General features: G+C 31.9%; 1 protein-coding gene across 1 annotated transcript in view; it reads right to left on the bottom strand.

Annotated features, from left to right (window-relative positions):
* Positions 1-19984, bottom strand: part of LOC114336808 (phenoloxidase-activating enzyme-like) — a 55416-nt gene that overhangs the window by 4842 nt on the left and 30590 nt on the right. The window contains exons 4-6 of the mRNA XM_050656272.1: positions 9506-9615; positions 2838-3040; positions 1019-1203 (exon numbers count right to left, since the gene is read on the bottom strand). Coding sequence (XP_050512229.1) covers positions 1019-1203; positions 2838-3040; positions 9506-9615 — 498 coding nt within the window. The remainder of the gene's footprint in view (positions 1-1018; positions 1204-2837; positions 3041-9505; positions 9616-19984) is intronic.

Here is a 19984-nt window from a genome sequence, read left to right on the forward strand (position 1 = left end):
ATGAGCTATTCCCTACTTACTGCGAAAATATCAAGTAAATCGATGTAGTACGATGGAATTCGGAGCCAAATACCCTCATTGACTACCCTACTAAGAAATATTTAATAAACAATATATGAAAAAGTTCTACTCCAGAAGTGGGTGCTTCATTTTTTATTAAACAAATGAACTGCAAGATTAGTTGTTTTTTTAAATACCTACGAAACTATAAATCTTGGAAAAAACTGGGTAAACCTTTGCTTAAGTGTGTAAATAAGAAAAGGGAAATATAAAATAATAAAAGAAAATTAGCAGACATTAGTCTGTTCATGAAGAAATCAACAATAAAATGAGCATAATTTTAGGTGAGGCATAACTTTTGAATTTATGTTTATTATATCTAGGAATTAAATACTTCACACACTTTTAATAGTTATTTATGATATAAGTGTTAAAAGTACACGTTTAAGGCACGCATGTAAAAGTTTGCAGAATGAGCGATAGCGAGTTCTGCAATTCACATTAGTGCCTTAAAAATGTACTTTTTAACACGCATATCATACAATATTTTTTCTACAAACGTAATTACAGGACAATATCTACAAAAACTTTTACTTGAACTTGACTGACATTCCGTTTTTATATGTTTTTGACATCACATCAAAATTGCCTATACGGTCAATACGAATTGCAGTGCCATAAAAATTTTAAAGCAATAGTGCCTTAGCCTACGGCTCCACGGGCGAGAAATTGACGCTAGCAGTAGCAGCAAAATGGACTTAAGGTTCCGCGGAACGGAATGGGAACAGCCGAACTGAACCGACTACGCACAAGTCCTGTAGTCGGTACAGTTCGGCCATTCCCATTCCGTTCCGCGGAACCTCAAGTTCACTTCACTGCTACTGCCAGCGTCAATTTCTCGCCCGTGGAGCCGTTCGCTTAATGTAGCATTTTTAACGCTCATATGGAGTGCTAAAAATTGCATTTTTAACACGGTTGTAGAAAAAGTACTTTTAAATTGATTTACGAAATACATCACCTGACATCCATCAATAATTGTCTTTCCTCCAGCACACACTATCTTATTTTTTACTAAGATATCTGATAATTCATATTTTTCTGTAGGAGCCAAAGTGTTATTGCAACTTTCATTACTGTCAATGTTTAAGGTAAGTTTAGTCATGTGCCTTTGTTTTTCGTCTACAATATCAGCTGGACTCCATCCTACAATATCATAAATATTAGAGGCAAAATTAACCGGCTAAATTACCGTACAACACGTTTCATTGATAGGAGAAAATGCAAAATAGGTCTGGATCCCGCGTATGAAAAAAACGTTGATTACTAGCAAGCTGAAAATTTGTTAATAGCTTAAGGGTGTCTAGGATACTTTGATATATGGGAATACTGGAACAGGGGCAGTTTTAATTGTGGAACAGGTTAAAAATTTGGAACGGTCAGACCACGAAAACGGCACATTTTTTCTGTCCGACAGAATAGACTTAAACTCTCCGAACAGAGATTAAACTCTCATGCAAAAATCAGACTGCTATTTATCACCTGTCATAATTCCTGTCATTTGACATATTCTACATGTTCCACTCATTAAAACGCCCATTTGGTGATAAATAGCAGTCTGATTTTTGCATGAGAGTTTAATCTCTGTTCGGAGAATTTAAGTCTGTTCTGTCGGATAAAATACATGTGTCGTTTTCGTGGTCTGACCGTTCCAAAATTTTAACCTGTTCCACAATTAAAACTTCCCCTGTTCCAGTTTTCCCATATACCAAAGAGTGTCCGACTAGACACCCTTAAGCTATTAACAAATTTTCAGCTTGCTATTAATAAACTTTTTTTTTCATACGCGGGATCCAGACCTATTTAATGGCAACCAGTTTCCTAGTTTTGACAAATGTCACATCTAAGAACATATCCATAATATACGTAATAAAAAAAATCTTACGAATATCACACGATAGTAAGAATAAATAAGAAAATAATGCTTCATTTTTACTCAAATTTGTTGTCATTGGGCAATAGCCACTCGAGCACTGTGGGCTCTCGTGTCTATTGCCAGACAACAAATTTTCGAAAAACTGCCGCATTATTTTCACTTTATTCTCAGTCTCTTGTGATGTTATACCCGATTATTTCATTCATAGAAGATTCTGACCAATAGAAATCTACAGAAATAAAAATTAAACTGATAATTTCCGATCAATTCCGTTGCTACGAAAAAATACATTCAGTTACATTAATGACAAATGTTTTAAAAATTATAAAAGTGATGACTTTCAACCGTCAAATACATATTTCTAACAACTGTGTGTTTAATTGTACTAATTTGTACTTACATAAATAAATTACAATGAAATTTTGGTTTTGAACAGTTTTATTCATGTAATAATCGCAACAAATTGCACTCGATCTCTAAAATTAATATAGAATTTTAGAGCTCTTGTGCAATTACTACTGATAATTTTTGATAATTTCCCGTCGTCAAGTATATTACGTCAGATGCCCTTCGTTTCTCCGAAAAAATACATTTAGTGACATTAATGACAATTAATGTTTTAAAAATTATAAAAGTAATGACTTTCAACCGTCAAATATTTATATCAACTGTTTGTTTAGTTGTACTAATTTGTACTTACATAAATAAATTACAATAAAATTTTGGTTTTGAACAGTTTTATTCATGAAATAATCGCAACAAATTGCACTTGATCTCTAAAATTAACATAGAATTTTTGCCCTCGTGACACTTTGACATAAATTAAAACTGTCAAAGTGTCACTCTGGAAAATTCAATAATTTTAGAGCTCTTGTGCAATTACTACTGATAATTTTTGACTTACCTGTGAAAATACCTGGTCCATCTGGGTCCTTATCTCTAGTGTATATACATACTGGACTTACAAACTTATTAAAATTAAAATCTTCTTCGACCCTAATAAGCGTTATATACGAAAGCGCTAAAATATTGTGTATTGATCGTATCTGCTCATTTGACACATCGTGTTCATCTGTTACTCCAGCTCTTACAAATTGTGGCTGATCTCTAAAAAAATATAATGCGAGTCAATAGTAAAACCATTGTACAACAAGACAAGTTCTAAGTGTCTAGTTAAACAATGGTAAAATAAAACTAAAGTAAAATGTACCGGCACATTTTGCATCACGGAAAAAACAGATATAAAGATTGAATTTAAACATTAAGAGGCTACAGTAGCGCGTCATCAAACCGGAAAACGCGTTCCAAGATTGGGGCTTTAATTTTGGATATTTTGTCGAGATAGTTGGTACACATATTCGTAATAGAGTAAAGAAGGTCGGTACAGAGCCCAATTTGAGAAATATGTTACTATGTGGAAATTACTCTATAACTAAATAAATATATAGATATATACGGATTTCTACCGCTGACGCCGCCTCTCCATTCCCAGCTTCCAATTTTTTCTATCGTAACATATATCTTCATCTAATTGTCTCGAAACCATTTCCTCCTGAAGATTGTCCCTCCAGCTTCTCCGTGGTCGTTCTCTTCTTTTTCTCTTCGGTGTGACCCACTCTAATATTTTTCTCGGCCAGCGGGTCTCATTTATTCTTTTAACGTGACCGAACCATGTCAGCTGTCTCTTTTCAATATCGTCTATTATAATTTTTTCCACCTTCATACGTTCTCTAAATTGTTTCATTTCTTACATGTTCTAATCTAGAAACCTGACAACTTCTACTCAAAAAGTCCATTTCTGTACTAAGTAGCTTCCTTTTATTTCTTGCACTTATGTTCCAAACTTCTGCACCGTAGATTGTAGCGCTCTTCATTATACCTTCATATTATTATATTCTTCTCTTTGTTTCCTTCCTGATATCTTTGTCCCAAAAAAATGAATTGAGGGATCTAGTGATGCTTCTACCTTTATTAATCGTGTGTTGTATTTCATCTTCACTATTTCCTCGATTGTTAAATATAGCTCCAAAATAACTAAATACAATCTTAAAAAAACGAGCCTCTACCACCATTAAGAAGAACAAAAAAATACACTTTTTTCAAATAAACTTTTTGATCCCATGTCTAGATTTTTTGCCATGTTGGAACTAATAAAATTATTTTTCACTAACAGAAAATCTAACATATTATAACTAAACAACTGATTAGTCAACATACAGAAATAGTCACCGTCATTTTGACAAACCTGCGTCAGATTTCCAAGTAATAGCACGATTTTCTTCGTGCACGTAATAGCACGTAGTGTATTATGTTAGGATTTCGTTAGTGTTGATCCATTGGGAGTAGTGTTTATTTTATAATTAATTTATTATATTATATTTGTGTGTAATAGAATTAAGTTGTTTGACTATGTGAAAAAATAGATTATTGTTAATTGTGAGTTTTACGACTAATAGGTTAGTATATTTACGTAAAAATATTTCGAATTTTAAAGCGAGTATATAAAATTTTAGGAGTATTTTTTATTCTAAAAGGATTATAAATACTTTACAATAATGGGAAAAGTTCATATAAAGTTCTATTTAAAAAAAATGGTTTAAACTGGTTAGAGTGCTTTTGGCGCTCTATGAACTAAATAAAATAAGACGGCTCTTGTTTCGATTCACAACGAAATTACTATTTATTATTATTTTAATATTATTTCGTGCAAATACCTATGTTGACATAAAATTGTTTACCCCTTTTGGTTTATTTTTTATAAATATTTATTTACTAATTATAAAATTGTTTTCTTCCATTTAGGCCGCCTATGAATATTATGTCAAAATTTTGTCTTAGATAATGTAAAATATAGTCACTGTTTACAAAGTTTCGCAGAAAAAGGGTATAATACTATCTCCCGAAGTTATATTGATGACGCGCTATTGTAGACTCTTACTTAAGGTGATACAGTAGCGATCAACAGGTAGCAAAAACGCATTCCAAGATTGCGGCTGTGATTTTGAATATTTTTTCGAGATATTTGGCACACGTATTCGTAATATGGATGATACCATATCCGTGAATACGGATGATCAAGTAGAGAGATGGAAAGAGCACTTTCAGGAGATGCTAGGCACGCCCAGGGATAACGCGGATGAAATTGTCGAAAACCCGCAGAATGTAGACTTGCATATATCTTGCGAGTCCCCTTCCAAAATGGAGATAATAACAGCTATCAAATCTCTGAGAAATAACAGGTCCCCGGGAATCGATAACATTGGTGCCGAACTACTTAAAACTGACCCGCATCTAACCGCTGAACTTTTGCTCCCCATAATCCGAGAGGTGTGGGAAACAATCCGCATTCCAGCGGGCTGGAAAAAAGGTAATATTATTAAGCTTCCAAAAAAGGGCAACCTCACACTGTGCAAAAATTGGAGAGGAATAACCTTGCTTACCGTCATAAATAAAATTTTTACGATCATCATACATAAAGGATTAACAAACAAGGTTGAATTTCGAGCGAATCAAGCAGGTTTTAGACCAGAATCTTCCTGCATAGATCACATTAATACAGTGAGGGTAATAATGCAACAATCGGTTGAATGGAACACACCTCTATACATGGTCTTTGTCGATTTTGAACGTGCCTTTGACAGCCTGTCTCATGCTGCTATATGGAAAATTTTAGAGCTAAGAAACATTCCTCATAAAATAATTTCCATTATAAAGTCACTGTACACTGAGGCGACGTGCAGCGTGACACACAATAAGGTCAACAGTGACGAATTTGACGTACTTACTGGAGTCAGACAGGGATGTGTGCTTTCTCCGTTTCTGTTTAACATAGTTCTGGACTATGTTCTCTCCAAACTAGACTTCGACACAAAAGGGATATAATGGACGTTAACCACACGCCTAAGTGATCTGGAATACGCCGACGATATCTGCCTGTTAGGACAAAGGTTCCAGGATGTGGCCGACCAATTGGAAACATTATCCACTGAGGCCAATAAAATAGGTTTAAAAATCAATATTGGTAAAACCAAGTCGATGAGAATAAATGCAAGGAACAACACGCTATTTAATATCGACAACAAGCAGATTGAAAATGTGGAGAACTTCACGTACCTTGGAGGTGTCATAACAGAAAGCGGAGGTACAGAAGACGATATTCGTATGAGAATACGAAAAGCTCAACAAGCTTTCAGTATGCTTAACCCTGTTTGGAGGTCTGGAGAATATACTACAAGGACAAAGATCCGAATATTCCAGTCAAATGTTATGTCTGTTCTACTCTATGGATGTGAAACCTGGAAAGTGACAAAATACCTTACAGACAAATTGCAGGTCTTTGCTAACAAATGTCTACGAAGAATTGTTCGTATTTTCTGGCCAAACACCATCAGAAACGAAGATCTGCTACACCTGACCCAACAAAAGAGGGTAGAAAATGAAATAAAATACAGAAAGTGGGGGTGGATAGGTCACACACTCCGAAAAGATAGTTCCAGTATTGCAAAAAATGCCCTAGAGTGGAATCCCCAAGGAAAGAGAAAAAGAGGTCGCCCAGCACAAACTTGGAGAAGATCCATCATGGACGAGATAAGAAGTCAAGGAAAGTCTTGGAATGAGGTGAAGGCCCTAGCGCAAAATAGAACCCGATGGAGCATTTTCACTGAAGCTCTATGCTCCACTTAGGAGTTCAAGAACATTATATATATATATATATATATATATATATATATATATATATATATATATATATATATATATATATATATATATATATATACGTAACATAATAAAGAATGGCGGTACAGAGTCCAAATTGAAAAATATATTAATATGTGGAAATTACTCTGTAAATAAATACAATAGTAAAAAAATGAGCCTCTACCGCCATTAATAAGAGCAAAAAAATACACTTTCTTCAAATAAACTTTTTTATCCGATGCCTAGATTTTGTGTCATTTTGGAACTACTAATGAAATTAAAAATTTTAGTGTCATGACGTCACAAGTATGATGTGATATGTCAACAAATCATAATTTAAAAATATAAGTTGACCTGTTTTTTAGGATTTTTTCTTAAAGTCGCTGGCTTACGAAATAACGAATTGATTCCAAATATTTGCACCATACTGTATATACATTTCTTATAGAGCAGTATTACAAACGGAAAGTTTTTAATGAAAATATTGGTTATTCCCATCATTTGTGATCATTCTACGTTTTTTCAATGAAAGAATTCTTAAACTGGAAGTATATTGCATAGTTTAATAGTGAGAAATAAAATTTTTTGTGTTGCAAGTTTTCGGCAAGGAATCTGTCAAAATATGCCCAAGCTAAGTAAATGAACAACTTTTTTTTAAATTTAAATAAAGAAGCAAACCGACCGAATTACTTACAGTAGGAAAAATGAAAGAATACCCATGAACAAACATATAAAACACGCTGTATTTTCCTGTCACCGTGTCACACAAAAAATTGGCCAGCTCAAGTACATGTAATAATTATTGTTGCATGTACTTGCACTGGACAATTTTCTTTGTGACACAGTGACAGGAAAATACAGCGTGTTTTATATGTTCGTTCATGGGTATTCTTTCATTTTTCAGACTGTATTTAATTACGTACATAAATATTATTGGTGAATTATGGATTCGTATGAAAAAATGCATCTTAATTTAAATAATCTTGTTCTTCTTGTTCTTGAGGTTGGCAATAATCATGGCTATTCTGATCTTAGATGCTGCTGCTCTGAATATTTCGGTTGATGTGCATCCGTACCATTCCCTCAAGTTACGCAACCATGAGATTCTTCTTCTTCCTACACTTCTCTTGCCCTGGATTTTGCCCTGTATAATTAATTGGAGTATGTTGTACCTCTCATTACGCATACCATTCCCCAGGTAATGCAGCGCTTTCGTGTCTTGATGGTTTTCAATATTTCCAGTCTCTTGTTGACTCTTGACTTCGTTGTTTGTTACATGCTCGGTCCATAATATCTTCAGGTTTCTTCTATACACCCACAGTTCAAATGCTTCCAACTTATTAGTAGTCGACGCGTTAAGTGTATATACTTCTATCCCGTAAAGCAGAGTCGAGAAAATATAACACCTTGCCAGCCTAACTCTCAAGTCTAATTTCAGTTCTCTTGCACAAAGTACCATTCTCATTTTTTTGAAGTTTGTTCTTGCTTTCTCCGTTCGAACTTTGATTTATTTGGAGTAATCGTGTGATTAGCTATTGTGCCAAGATAGTTGTAGTTTTCAAGTTGTCCTAAAGTTTTACCTTTAATTGTCAGGCTTTCATTAATATTTTGGGTTTTTGAAATCCTCATAAATTTAGTTTTCTTGATGTTTATTGATAATCCATATTCTTTTCCATACTCAACTACCTTGTCATTAGTTTTTGGAGGTCTTGAAGGTCGTCTGCTATTATGATAATATCGTCCGCTTTTCTAATGTTGTTGGCGTTCCATTTACCTTTATTCCTACTGTTTCTGCCTCAAGAGTTCTTTTCATAATTTCTTCAGAGTATGCATTGAATAGTAGTGGTGACAATAATTACCCCTGTCGCACTTAATTTCGAACTCTTCTGATGTGTGTACGTTAATGCGTATGTGTGCCTGCTGTTTATAATATAGATTTGTCATAATTGAAGGGTCATTGTATTGTAAATGTTTTGCTTTGAGGACGTCCATTATCTGCTTGTGACACGTACATATCCTGGTTCACATCCAAGGATCTCTGGAATAGTACGTTAAATGCAAAGAGAGCTTCACGGATACCTACGCCTCTACAGAATCCAAATTAGATTTCTTCAATATCCATATTATCAAATGTTTGGTAAATGCGTTTATGAATGATCTTTAAAAACATTTTAAGTGTGTAAGACATCAGTCTTATGGTGCGGTGGTCGGTGCATTCTCTAGCATTTTTCTTTTTTGGGAGACAAATAAATGTTGAGGTCAACCATTCAGACAAATAAATGTTGAGGTCAACCATTCATTGGTTATGTCACTTTACTGATAAATTTTATTATAGAGGTTTAAGAGGACATCCATGTACTCATTTTTTTATTAGTTTAAGGATATCAATAGGCAGTTGATCTGACCGCGGGCTTTTTCCGTTGCTGGTGTTCTTTAGTGCATACAATATTTCTTCATTTGTAATTTCTACACTTGGTTCTCTGTTTTCGAAAAATATGTCTTGTAGGTTTTGTCTTTCGTCGTCGAAGAGCTCTTCCATATATTTTTTCCATCGTTTTATCGTTTCGTCAGTCGTTAGATTAGTATTTCCATTTTTATCCAAAAGAGTTGTGTTGTGGATTCTTTTTTGCAGATCTGCCATTTATTTAACCATTTTATGCAGGTTGAAATAATACATATAAACTAAATGATTCAATGCCTCACTTTAAAAAAAAAAGTGCGAAGCGAGAGTGCGCACGCGAGCTCTGTAGGGATAAAGTCCAAGCAAAATTTATGTTTATATGAGAAAAAGTCATTGAAATTTTGGATGTGTTAATTAGCGATTTTTGATTTGGCTGAAATAATCATTTTGTAGATATATGTTCATGTACTTACGTATTTTCTCCATTAACACAATTAGCTGCGGTAATAATGTACTTTTTACTAATAATGAAACCACTACAAAGATACTTAGTTTTATTACTTTTGATATAACCAAGTTGCACCTAAAACATATAAATAGGGATTAGATCAAGATCCAGGTAGAAAAAAAAAATAAAAAGAATGTGTGTGTACTTTGTACGCACGTAAGAAGTTATACTTCTATTATATAATTTCAACGAAATAAATATACTTAAGAGTTACAATAAAAAAAATTAACAATAATTACCAAAAATTAACCAAAACGCCAAATATTAAAAAAAAAAGAAAAAAGTATGAATCGTCCGGGATTTGAACCCGCAATCTCGCGATTTCTCGATCTCTGGTCCAATGTTCTACCAACTAGGCCATCAAGGCGCATGTTACTGACGTTTCAGATATACATAATTACACATCACGGCGACAAGTGAAATATAAAAATAGATGTTTTATTATTTTACGCCCAAGGAAGACAAATCCAAAGACAGAGAATTATAATACATTTACTAAAAAACACTAATATATTATTTTAATGGCTTATTTGCGCTGATACATAATTTGAAACATTAGGAACTAAACGTCATACTGTCTGTGTGCGCATGCGCGCAGTATTATGACTTTTACTCTCAATCGAGCCTAAAGAAGTATAACTTCAAAAAAAACTCTAAATTATAATATACAGTAAATTCTAGGAAACCGCATAAGCTAGTTTTATTTAGCAGTGCCACACATTCTTAGCTATTTTTCTTTTATGTGATTCATCAACACATAATATCTTTTCCAATCGCAATTTTTACAAAGTGTAAATAAGTCTTCCCCAGATTAAATTAAAAATGTAGTAGACGATCTACGAAATGATAAACTAAGTTCCGGGATATATAAAATTTGCTAATAATTTTAGACACCATAAGAGTCTACAACTTAAGTAGTAGACCCTAAAAGAAAACTTATGCCGTCAATTTTCTGTGGCACGTGCGTCGCTAGTGGAAAATCAAACTTTCTCGTTATGGACCGAATAAATAAAATAACATAGTACGCTCCGTGAAGGGAGGCAAAATGCATATTCACACTAGGAATTATTTTATCTCATTCTATGTGATTTGAAAATAAAACCCAGCGCAATTTTAACCCACCACACCCTTCCCCCGCCCCAATCCGTCAAAAGCGTCGTTTTGCGTTTTTAGTTTTCTTTTAGGTGGGATGGAATAAATTTTAAAATTTCAAAAAATACACGCGCATATTTGAGGCTTTTACAAAACAAGTATATTTTTATAGAGTAGTAGGTTAAGTGTACATAACCTCAATTTTTTTTGGAAAAACGCATATAATTTTTTTGAGATGATCTTGCGTCTATTTTTTTATTTTGCGTATGTTCTCTAACACTATATTTCAAATTTTTTCAGATTTTTCCGTAAGGTGCCTCACATTCAGAAATTCCACAAATTGTTTTTATTTGGGGGGTTCTTAGGAATTTGAACGTGTTTCTTCAATTTTTGAATGTTCTAATGGACTTAGTTGCTTTAATTTATATATAACCTATAGAAAACATTGATTGATTCATTTTGAAACCTATAAAATGGAAAAATCCCCAAAACCCCACAAAAAAAACTATTTTTCGGACTTTTGAAGCTTACGAAAAAAATCTGAAAAAAAAATAAAGAGCGTTTGATAAATTACATAAATTAAAAAAATAGACCTAAGCCATAAAAAAATTTATACGCTTTTTTCAAATGCTCCACTGAAGTGGAACGTTTTCACGTTTTCTTTTAGGTTCTACTATGTACGTTATAGGCTCCTGCGGTGTCTAAAATGATTAGAAAATTTTACATATCTCGACTATTAATTTATGAATAACCTCTACATGAATTAGCATTTTTAAGTTGAAGAAAATTAGCTATTCTTCTCCACGATGGGCTAGGTAGGTACGTTAGTTCAAAAATAAATTTTGTAATATCTCTTCTTCAATACATAGTACATTCATTCACGGTTTTTGCTCTAGATTTTAAAGAACCGCTTGGATTGACATTAAATTTGGCATACGCATAACTTACATGTCAAAGAAAAAATTGATATTGTGCCGATGTGTGGTTTTGCCCTGGGGTGATTTTAATCCCCTCTTGGCGGTGAAAAAAGTTATTACCAAAATATATGACCGGAAATGGATAAACTGACTAATTTTAAGTAACTTTTGTTCTATAGAGCTTTTTCGCTAAGTCAACACTTTTCGAGTTATTCGCGAGTGAATATGATCATTTTTCAACAAAATAACTATATTTTTAGAAAGTTTTTCGCAAATAACTCAAAAAGTAAGTATTTTGTCGAAAAAAAAATTTATTAGCAAAAATATAGCCTGTAAAAAAGTAAAAAAAAATAGTGTACGCGATAGGTCTCTGGACCTCGTAGAACCAGAGTTCTAGCAAATGAACAATAGATTCATATTCACCAAATTTCAAATAGAATATTTCGAAGTGAACTATCCAAAAAATTAAGCACTTTTTGGGAAAACCCATTATAACTTTTTTAAAGTGTTTAAAAAAGCTTTATTTCTGTTCTTATAAAAAGTGTGTAGTGTTAGTCTAAGCAAGTTACGCTCCAAATAAATTTGGTCCCTTTTGTTTTGGCAAAAAAAAATCGGGAAGAACACCCCCTAATTAGCAACTTACATGAAATTAATCGTTACTACTCCACAAATTATTTTAGTTATATTGTGTTTATATGATCTGTAAGTTTCATCGATTCAAAGTGCTTATTTTTGAAAAAATTTGGTTTTAAAATAAAATTTTTAAAAATTTTAATTTTGACAAATATGCTTTTTTTTCAAAATGACTCAAAAACTGTAAGAGACACCAAAAATCTCGTAAAACAAAAAAAGTCAGCATTTATTTTCTGAATATCATGTATTTTTTTGTTTTTCTGTTAGACATTGATTAAGATTTGGTGTTTCTAAATTTGCATACATTCGTGATCAGTGACTCATTCAACCCCTTTTAACTACAGCCCTTTCAAAAATAAGGACTTGGAACCGATGAAACTTACAGATCATATAAACAATATATACAAGAGTCAAGAAACTTGTGAAGTCGTAACGATTAAGTTCATTTGAGATACTAATTATGGGGTGATTTTCCCGATTTTTTTACCAAAAAAAAAGAGACCAATTTTATATTGAGCGTAACTTCTTTACTTTTGATGCTACAATTTTTTTATATGAAACAAAAATAAAGCTTTTCTAAACCCCTTTAAATAAGTTGTAATTAGTTTTCCCCGAAATGTGCTTAATTTTTGGTTATTTCACTTTAAAGTATTCCATTTGGAATTTGACGAATATGAAGATTTTTAGTTAGCTATAACTCTGCTTCTACTAGGTATAGAGACGTGATATTGTATACACCATTTTTTTTAAATTTTCTACAGGCTATATTTTTGCTAAGAATTTTTTTCGACAAAATATTTACGATTTGAGTTATTTGCGTAAAACCGTCTAAAAGCGTGCTTATTTTATTGAAAAAATGAACATATTCACTGGCAAATAACTCGAAAACTATTGACTCAGAGAAAAAACTCTATAGAAAAAAAGTTACTTAAAATTAGTCAGTTTATCCATTTCCGGTCTTATTTTGGACGAATATTTTTTCACTCCCACGAGGGAGTGAAAACCAACCCCGGGGTAAAGGCACATATCGGCACAATATCACTTTTTTTTTACTTGTTAGCTATGTGTATGCCAAATTTCATGTCAATCCAAGCGGTTCTTTAACCTTCCGATGACCAACCTTTTTTTGTTACACGGATGACCAAGGAGGGGAAAAATGACCCCAGGTCAAAAATGTCAAAAATGACAATTAACAAAAAAATAAAGTTTTTTTTTTTAATTTTTAATTTTTTGGCATGGACTTTATGTCATGCAGCCAGTCAGAACATGAGTATTAGTGTCATGTGTAGTGTGTATGTTGAGTAGGTGTCTTGTTACTTTGCAAAGTCGACGTCATTAGCGTAAAACTACTTGTAATTACACATAATAGACGCTATTTTACTAAACATCAACTTCAGAATATATTTTTTATTCGTAAAATATAGGGAATTTTTTTTATTTCAAAATATTAAAATAAAGTTTAAAATTAAAAATACTTTTGAATTTATTAAAGAAAAACATACTCTGGGGTCACAATTTCCCCCGCTTGGTCATCCGAAGGTTAAAATTGAGAGGTTTTGCAATATTTTACCGTTAAAGAACGTACTAACAACAAAAATCTTAGCTATTAAATAATAAACTTCATCCGATACATTATTTTATATAAAAGCACCCTATTAGTAATTCTGTACTGACTGTACATTTTGTAATTAGTTTAAAATGTAATGTAATTTGTTTAATAGTTATTTTCCTCACAAGTGCAGAAAGTTATACTTTTCAGCACGCGAATGCAGTTTGCCGAACGACGCGAAGCGGGAGTTCGGCAAGCAGTCGAGTGCGGAAAAGAGACTTTCTGCAAGAGTTAGGAACAATATTTTTTCTACGAGTCTTTAAAAAATTACCAAATCTTAATCAATTAATTTAATTAATATGAAAATACATACACAAATTAATTCTTTGACAAGGTTGTCAAAACGAATCTTTCAATATAATTAGTTAGCATGACGATGATCTTGGTTCCTTGACGATGATTCAAAACGACTGTTATTGTCTACCGATTTGACTTTCGAATATTATGTCAAAATAATTTTATTTCATCGAATTGTCGCGTTAATTTCATTTAAACGGGAACAGGATAATATACATTTGAAATAAAATAGTAAATAATATCTATCTATTAGTTTATTGCATGTATTATAATTATTTTAAGGCTATATTAAAATATCTAAACGCGTGCGGAAAAGTAAAACGCGTGCGGAAAAGTAAAACGCGTGTGGAAAATAAAACGTTCTAAACTAAAATGTGTACGTGAAAGTAGACATTTTTGCACGCTCGTAGAAAAAATATTTTTTCTACAACCGTGTTAAAAATGCAATTTTAGCACTCCATAGGAGCGTTAAAAATGTTACCTTAAAGCACTACTGCTTTAAAAATTTTAAGGCACTGCAGTTAAAAGTGAATTGCCAAATTGTGAAACGTCAAAATATTTATATTTCATTTATTAACATTAATATTAATAGTACAACTTGCGCAATTTGAAAAAGGTGGTTTAAAAGGTTTTTTAAAATTTAATTTAATCTGTATTATTGCATTTTAAACACGTTGGTAGAAAAGAACTATTAAAATTTCTTAGAATATTCAACAGTAAAAGGAGATGTTATTTTATAGTTGTTAGGATTTACGTATTGACAGTATAGGCAGTTTGGATGTAATGTCAAGAAAAAAAAAAATAAAAAAATGGAATGTCAGTCAAGCTCAAGTAAAAGTTTTTGTAGGTATTGTCCTGTAATTGAGAATGAATAAGTTCTAATTGTTGATATATAAGACGTTTGTAGAAAAAATATTGTATGATATACGTGTTAAAAAGTACATTTTTAAGGCATTCATGTAATTTGCAGAATTCGCTTCGCTCATTCTGTAAACTTTCACATGCGTGTTAAAAATGCAATTTTTAGCACTCCATAGGAGCGTTAAAAATGCTACTTTAAAGCACTAGTGCTTTAAAAATTTTAGGGCACTGCAGTTAAAAGTGAATTGTCAAATTGTGAAACGTCAAAATATTTATATATCCTTTATTAACATTAATATTAATAGTATAACTTGCGCAATTTGAAAAAGGTGGTTTAAAAGGTTTTTTAAAATTTAATTTAAACTGTATTATTGCATTTTTAACACGCTTGTAGAAATAACAAGTGTATGTAACGGTATAATAATTTCGCTAAGAATTTTTAGACATTCCCTTCGAGTGTAGACAACCAGATCTACCTTTTACGAGTCATAGGTTTTATGGTTTCAGCAATTAACAAAAATATTGTATTTTATAAACTTATAACGTTTGTAGAAAAAATATTGTATGATATACGTGTTAAAAAGTACATTTTTAAGGTACTCATGTGAATTGCAGAACTTTCACATGCGTGCCTTAAAATTGTACTTTTAACACTTATATCATTAATAACTATTAAAATATCCACGTTATTATTAGATTATAACAAACTTTTTGTTGTGCCAATTCCAAAATTAAGGCTATAATATCACGTCCGAAAGGTAACTGCATATTATTTTTATCTTCCATTTTATGAATAATGAATACCCGCTTTTTACTACATACTTTAATTTACTGCGGAGTTACAGAACATTCGGAATCATAAATTTTTTGACTTTATACAGGATGTTTCAAAAAAAGGTAACCCCGTCTCTAGGGTCGGTAAAAAACTGAAAAATAATTGGGGTTTGCTTAATAAAAAATTTTTGTAACGCCATCCGTTTTCAAGGTACAGGGCGTTGAAGAAAAAAAATTTTGCGCATTTTTTACGATTTTGCCGAAACTACTAGCAACATTTTATACGAATATGTTTTGGAAGCTGATACATCCCATGAATTTGTTTTTATATCTGATTCTCATAGAGGGCGCTACTTACACGGATCGTACTAAGTATTAGTCAATATAACTTTTTTAAGAGTATAATTATTAATCAAAATTTCAAGTAAACTTAAACATCATTCAATTTTACACGAAAAAGGTACTCTTGGTAAAACTCGATACTGTGTACCGTTTTCGGAATATTTTGATTTGAAAATTATGAAGTAATAATTGATGCTGGTAGTAATGATAAAGTTCTAATGGGTATACCTCTATTTTCTCCAAGTGTGCCATGGAAATCTGACATTTATTGATTGTTATGACGATAAATCAACAATAATTAGAGTTTTGAAACCTTGTTCCAATTTTTCAATTTTCAAAAATGTGTAAAAATTTTTTTTTCAACGCCCTGTATCTTGAAAACGGATGGCGTTACAAACATTTTTTACTAAGCAAACCCCAATTATTATTCAGTTTCTTACCTACCCTAGAGACGGGGTTACCTTTTTTTGAAACACCCTGTATTATTCAACGTAACTACTAATCAAACACTAAACTCGCAATTTTTAAATCAAATTCTGTTAATACACATAATCATAATCATTTTATCCTATTTTCAGCAATATTGCGAAGCATTTCATAAAAGTGTGGACGAACTTATTACGCAGCCATGACAACTATGAATGAGTGTCCTGTTCTTCCATGTACCAGTTTCTAAAAAGTATATCCTTCTCATCGTAATGTGTGCCCTAAATATGTAGTCTTTTTACTATTTACATATTCAAAAAGATTACTATCCTGAAGGCTCCTCATCTGTATACTCCCTCATTTATGACTCTGCCCTTTTATGAAAATCTAAGCATTCGGCCCAGGCACCACATTTAAAAAAATTTATATTTGTTATTAACTATTTAGATGGGACATAAGCCACAATTAAATTGAAAAAAAATTTATTAAATAAAATTTTAATCAATTTTAACTCATAAATATTGGCAATATCATTTTAAAGTCCTCTACTTTAAAATGTATAATATATGTATGAATTGCCGATATAAATGAGTCAGACTAAATAAATTATTAGAAGAATTATCTACCTAGCAACAAAATTTTTGTTTAATTTAGTAGTATTTTGTATTTTGACAACGACACCCCATTTTGGTGTCGAAGCGTTAATGAAATTATTTTTTTCAGTTTAATTGTGGCTTATTTCCCATCTAAATAGTTATTTATAAAAATGCCAAAACGAAATAGCTTCAGAACAACATTTATATTTGTTATTGGATCTGGGCTTTAACGTCAGATAAAGCAGAACTTGCGATCAACATAAATTTACGAAGTTTTAAAAAAGCGTTTCTGGCTTGTTTTACTATGTTCTTTATTTCGGTCTAATGGTCCCAACTATTGCTTAGCAGACAACACAAATACGTAAACTGTCTGACTTACTCGATTTCTTCTTCCCCAGCAAACAGGTTTGAGCCCAGTTACGTGATGATTACGTTAAATTTACGGCAAATTTCAACGAATACGTAACTCGGTGATTTATGAAAAAACGTATTTCAGTGCCAAATCATTCACCTATATATTAGTGCTTCCTGTATACATGTTTGACATTAGAATAATATAAAATTATAATGACGAATATAGCACTTGTTTTTATCATAGGTGTGAATGTCGGATACATAGCAAAGGAACGTTTATTTCACGTAATAATCACGAAACAGAAATAACTTCCTTTGGTTGAATTTTGAGAAATATTTTGGAAAACAAAATTTTACAACGGTGTTGGTTAAATACGTATCGCTTGAATTTTATGGACGTCGAAAAATTAGATGTATTTTACGTAAAAGTAATGTAAATAATGCCAATATTTAAACAAAAAGTTTATGATTTCGCTTTTAAAATCATTTAGTACAACTATTTCAATCCAACCTTGATATGAAGCTATTTTTTTCCTTAAAAATATCACAGGAGCTAAAATGATTTGAGTCTAATTTTCAAATCGCGCGCGGTTATCGACGTACTACCAAGCCTTTCTCCTCCTTTAAATACTATCACGTGACCACGGTACGTGATTAACATAGTTGGTTCGAAAACTAAATTAATCGAGTTATCGAATAATTGACACGTTTCCATAGGATTATTTTTTATTGTTTGATTTATTATTCTGGTATTGAAATAGATTTTTAGTAAGACCAATTAGTTTGAAGAAATTTAAAAACAAAAAGAAAATACTTACGTAATACTAATTTAAAGTAAGTAGAATAGTTTAACTGTAATTTAAAAATAATCGATTCTTATAATCGATGATCATAACCTCTAATATCAGCTTCTCACATTTCTCAACAAAAAGTGAAAGTGAAACGTGAAGAGCTTTATTTCCCTCGTTTTATTTTAGGCGGGTTTATTTATAATAATGTCTTTCGTATTAACGTTTACCTCACTGCTCGAGGGTTGAAGTGCCGATGATGCAATTAGAAAAAACAAGAAAGTGTCCTCGAAATAAAAAGTGACCTGTGTTGTGTTTTGTGTGGAAAATTGTTTTATGTGTCTGTAGGTCGGTACCATTTTTGGTTCATTATCTTGTATAATAATTATACAAGACAAATGTTTTAAAGTCTCTAAATTATTCTACTAAATAAATACATTATTAATACTTTATATGCTTGATTTATTTATACCATATGAGGATAATAATTACGTGATTCATAAGTTAATTAAGACCGAATTATTTACGTGAACCGAGGACGTATTTTTCACGTGAATACTAATATATACATTCCCTAAAAGATACGTTAATCAACACGTATTTCCAACGTGAATTTCCCGAAACATTTTATTGCTATTTAAGATAAATAACACGTCTATTGAAGAATTGAAGACGAGTTATTCCCGTAATTTAAAGACGTAGTTTCAATGTGACATTCCAACCAAATTTTCACGTGAAATTCAAGTAAGCAATTTACGTATATTGGTGAAAAATGCACCCAAAATTCACGTAATTAACACGTCGGTCTGTTTGCTGGGTCATTTACAATATAATATCTTGTCTTTGCATTGGAGTAATTGTTTCTATCTTTAAATTATTAATCTCTCTTCTGGGGCAAAATAAGCATTACTGACATGCTCAATATTGCTCAATAGGGTGCATCGAAAAAATAAAAGTTGGAAATGTTATATCTAATAGCGTGAAAAAGTTGCTAGTGCTATTTTTCAGCATATTAGTATTTTTTTTAGAGCGAATTTTCTGCCCCCCCCCCCAACGACCTTTGAATTTTATTAAATATCTGATTTTTATGGAAATTTCAATTTATATTATTTGGAACAAAATATGAGCTAAGTCGATCTAAGATCAATTAAAGAAAACTAAAAAGGTTGTCAATTACAAATTTAAACGATATTTAAAGTTTTATTTGTTTTTTAAGTCTCCCCAGCCCCTTTGAAATGTCCCGCTTCGTGAGTCCGTGCGTGTAATTTTCGCTTATGTTTGGTGCGGTGCGTTACTTTGTTATTATTGTTGTTTTTAAATTAAAGATTTTTAAAATAGATAAACCAGGATCATGGGGAATAAAATCAAGATGTGCTGTGGACCGCCCCATTTTTGGGCAACCACCAAATACCTGAAAATGTTTTACCGAAACACAAACAAGCGATAAGTTTTGTGGTTGCAAGAGGATAAAAAACTCAGCAAGAAAGAGTCAGAATTTTCTGGTATTGCCGAACATGTTGCAATTAAATTGGAGGAAATATGGAAAAAGGCTTTAATTCCAATAATTTGACATACGAGAATTATTCAGCTTTTAAAAGCCTATCATGACAAATATAAATATGAAACTTATAAAACCATTTAAGAACAAGCAAAACAATGAATTTTACAAAATTAAAATTCAATCCTTTAAGAACAAAAGTAAAACTACACTTTTCGATCCTGCAGCATGCAAATGTGACACTCTGATTAATTGTC

Source organism: Diabrotica virgifera, chromosome 7 (assembly GCF_917563875.1).
Source record: "Diabrotica virgifera virgifera chromosome 7, PGI_DIABVI_V3a".
NCBI lineage: Eukaryota > Metazoa > Arthropoda > Insecta > Coleoptera > Chrysomelidae > Diabrotica > Diabrotica virgifera.